Source organism: Lactuca virosa, chromosome 4 (genome assembly GCF_052849685.1).
Source record: "Lactuca virosa cultivar CGN04683 chromosome 4, Lactuca_virosa_CGN04683_v6, whole genome shotgun sequence".
Classification (NCBI taxonomy): Eukaryota; Viridiplantae; Streptophyta; class Magnoliopsida; order Asterales; family Asteraceae; genus Lactuca; species Lactuca virosa.
The window spans coordinates 342,135,645-342,139,849 of record NC_136429.1 but is presented as its reverse complement, the minus strand read 5'-3'; the positions used below and the strand labels follow the sequence as shown (position 1 = coordinate 342,139,849).

The 4,205-nt window shown below is 33.0% G+C and overlaps 1 protein-coding gene across 1 annotated transcript; it reads left to right on the top strand.

Moving 5' to 3' along the window:
- Positions 1–1,630: 1,630 nt before the first annotated feature.
- Positions 1,631–2,920, top strand: LOC145108607 (NAD(P)H:quinone oxidoreductase-like). Its single transcript, XM_079045643.1, has 3 exons — positions 1,631–1,812; positions 1,916–2,104; positions 2,265–2,920. The coding sequence occupies exons 1-3, from the start codon at positions 1,728–1,730 to the stop codon at positions 2,567–2,569; spliced, it is 579 nt and encodes a 192-aa protein (XP_078901769.1). The 5' UTR covers positions 1,631–1,727; the 3' UTR covers positions 2,570–2,920.
- The last annotated feature ends 1,285 nt before the right edge of the window (positions 2,921–4,205 follow it).

The following is a 4,205-nucleotide window of genomic DNA, read 5'->3' as shown; positions in this document are numbered from 1 at the left end:
ATCAGCCTCGTAAGACCCAATTCGTAGCCCAAGAACTTTTAATTATGATTTTCGTTCGCAGGACCATCTTTACCCTTCTACAATCCTGATTAGGGGAAACAGATGCAAAAGAGAGAGCAAGAGAGGGTGAGAAGACTTGTAAAACTTGCTTATTGGTTCGCTGCCAAATCTTAAACTGAAAAGAAGTGACAAGTTGTACAAACACAAACAACACACGCCTAGTCAAAAGGGTATGAATGTGGACAAGCGGTAAGATGGGCAATTTTGTGTTTCCCGGTTTCTTAGTTCTCCATTTTTAGGATTGCTAAAAGCGAACACAACTCTGGTTCTTCACTTTTTATTGATTATCTCATTTTTTTCAATGCTGGTTTTTTGAGATTAAAAAAAAACTATTTAATAAGAAACATACATTAAAGATTTCAATAGGATCTAGCTGACCAGAGCATGTTCCAATAACTCTTATGCTTAAAGACTATCATATAATTAAATTTCTAACAAAAAATGAGATATATATACACTAAAGTCTCAATATTTTCAACGATCTGCCAAAAATTCCTAAACTTTGTTTTTTTATAATAAAATCCTAATTCATGATTTGACAATAAATTCCAAAATCTTTTTTTACAGTCAAGTTCTAATTACCGGCTAACCGGCAAAAAAGACTAAGTATGTTAAAAACTATCGGCAGTTAGAATTTACTATAAAAAAATAAAGTTTAAAATTTTTTTGTCAAATCATTAAGAATATTATGATTTTAACACCATTTATAAAATAGTTTACAAATTCTAATGTTTCATATTTGGGAAAAATACCGGCTATAGACATTTTTTGGGGTTGAATTCCAAAATATAGACACAAAAAATTGGAATTCCGAGTATAGACATGGATTCCGCGGAAGTAAGCTATGAGGGCTCCACGGAATCCACTGTAACTCCACGGAATGACAAAATCGTAAATAAATCAGAGTATCAAAAAAAAAAAAAAACTCAAGATCCATTACGCGGAGCTACCTCCGAGGAATGAACTCATTCCGCGGAGGTAGCTCCGAAGAATAGATCTTCAGTTTTTTTTTTTTTTTTTCACATCGATTCTTCGGGGTTTATACTCATTCCTCAACTAATTATTTTCAAGAAAATATTATGATAGTATGAATTTTTCTTGATAATGTTTGGAATGAATGTTAAGTGGAAAAAATTGGTATTTTAATCGGAGATCTTTACATAAAAGAATCGTTGGAGGTTATTTTTTTTTTTTTAAGATCCATTCCTCGGAACTACCTCCGCGGAATGAGTTCATTCATCGGAGGTAGTTCCACGGAATGGATCTTAAGGTTTTTTTTAATACCTTGATTTATTTATGATTTTGCCATTCCACGGAGCTACAGTAGATTCCGCGGAGCCCTCAGAGCTTACAACCGCAAAAATTCATGTCTATACCCGGAAATCCAATTTTTTGTGTCTATATTTTAAAATTCAACCCCAAAAAATATCTATAGCGGTTATTTTCCCTTCATATTTCTACACACCCAAAAAATTGTTGGGGTTAAACTTAATTTTCCGACAAACATAAAGGTCTTTTTATAATTTTTCCAAGATTAATCTTCTCTCAATTATTATGTTGTCATTAAGCCACAATTACAGGCTTTATTAGCCGGCGCCACCAACAAAAGTGCAGCACTTTGTCCTAATACGCCTCTTGGTTCGCTTGGCACAGAAATCGAATCCACCATGTCAGCCCAACCTCTCATCAAAGTTGTAGCTATCTGCGGATCACTTCGCAAAGCTTCTTCCAACCGTGGCCTCCTCCGATCTGGTACCACTCTACTGTCTCTTGTTTTTTTTATTCTTACGATCTCCTGTTAGCTTCTCTTTTTATGAACTCGAAATCAGGTCTGACATAATCAAATTAATCGCAGCAATTGAGTTGAGTGAGTCAATAGATGGAATAACAATCGAATATGTCGACGTCTCGCCTCTACCGATGCTGAACACGGATCTGGAAGTCGACGGCAAATATCCGGCTGTAGTTGAGGAATTTCGTCAGAAAATTCTTCAGTCCGATTGTTTCCTCTTCGCTTCTCCTGAATACAATTACTCCATCACCGGTGATTTGATTTCTTCTTTCAACTCCATCGTTCAAATCGAAGCAACTTCAAAAGTGTTGTTGATTTTAAACATATTGCATAAACTGAAATTCGTTTTGACTTGATGTACTTCATCATCTCGTTGATTTTTCTTACGAATGTTCATATCTGATGACTGTAGCACCTTTAAAGAACGCAATAGATTGGGCATCGAGGCCACCAAATGTGTGGGCCGATAAAGCTGCTGCGGTCGTAAGTGCTGGAGGAGGGTTTGGTGGAGGGAGATCACAGTACCATCTTCGCCAAATTGGAGTTTTTCTTGATCTTCATTTCATAAACAAGCCTGAGTTCGTCGTGAATGCCTTCCAACCTCCTGCAAAGTTCGATAGCGATGGCAATCTAATTGACCCTCAATCTAAAGAAAGGTTAAAAGGTGTTCTTCTCTGTCTTAGAGATTTTACCTTGCGACTCCAAAAAGGTAAGTGATGATGAATTAGAATGCTATTGCTTTGCAAAAAATCCAAGTATGTTGAAAATAAATTAAGATTAAGATTTGTGAAATGCTGCACTTCAAAGGTGATGCTTGCAGTTTTTTCAATCCATTACTCTCATTGTGATGTGAATTTGTGATTTATGCTCACATGTTGATTGGGACCTTCATCCAAATGTCGAATATTGTATTCGAAAGATATATCCTTCTTGACATATCTTTTTAGAGAATCAAATATCACACTGTCTCCATTGTGTAACGCGACTATGACAGTATGAGTTGCTTGTGAATGTTTATAATATTATCTTTGTAAGTTTAAAGACTTTAAAGTAAATAGCCTTGGAAAATTATGCATCCATAAATAAAGTTAGTGGTAAATTTTATGATATTATATTTCATGTTTAAATTTATTAGTAACCCATAACTTGGTAGGATATATAATTTGTGCACGGTTAATACTTATAGTTGCGTAGTTGGTGTGATGGGATAGAACAAGATATCCACTTAAGTAGTCCATGTCGTTGTCAATTAATAAGCTTTACAAAATGTATCCGGTCCTGATTACGTCTTAGGTGTGTATCTACTATGATACCATTTGTAACATTTAAAACCAAAGACGACGTTGATGGAATAATTATTGATAGCCAATAACTTATTATAGCATAATCTATCAAATTAGTTGACTGTTATGTACTTGTGTTGCCAACCAATATGTCTTGCAAAATGTGGCGACTCCTAATTACGTCTTGGTGGGTATCTAACACAAAACAATTTATACCGTTTGAAACTCTATGTAGACAAAATAGTAACATCTTGTTCTTCATTGTGTTATTATTTTTGTATTTTAATTATTTAATAATATTATATTGATTTTAAAACTGAAGAAACAACTTTAATAACCTAAAATGAAATAGACATGGACACAAGGGGTTGAAAGGGGTACATTTGAAACTTAAAATGTGAAGACTTTTTGAAACTTATGGACCATTTGGGTTAAATTTGCCAAAATAAACCCTATTAGGGTTTAAAAACAAGAATGACATCTTTTTCATCATCATTTTCGTTCTAGGGGCAACTCCAAACCCTTAATTACAATCCTTGAAGAGTCCAGACAAAAGAGAAAATATTTGGAATTTTCGTTTTTGAATACTTTACATCAATGTATGGATGACCCCATAGATCAAACTGTTGGATCTTCACGAAATCTTAAATGAATGTTCCTAAGACATATAGAGAAGTTTTGACCATTATGAGAAGTCTTGTATGTTTAATAATCATATTAAAATGATATTGACAATTAACATATGATCTTAATGGTTATACTAACAATAACTTGATATGATTGATTATTTATTAGAAATTAGAAATTAATTTTAATAAATATTCATAAACTCTTATAATTAATTGAAAATTATTTATTTCATGGAAATAATAATTTTGCAATGAAAAGTAACACATTAAATCATATGGCATGAATTAATAAGTTGTGTATAATATTATGAACTAGATAAATCATTTTGTCTTTTACCAAAAAGTTAAAATTTATATTTTATAAACTTGTTTATAAAATTTATAAAAATCCTTATTTTTTTTCTTCTTGTTGTCATGAATGAGGAGGGAAAGAGAGGTCAT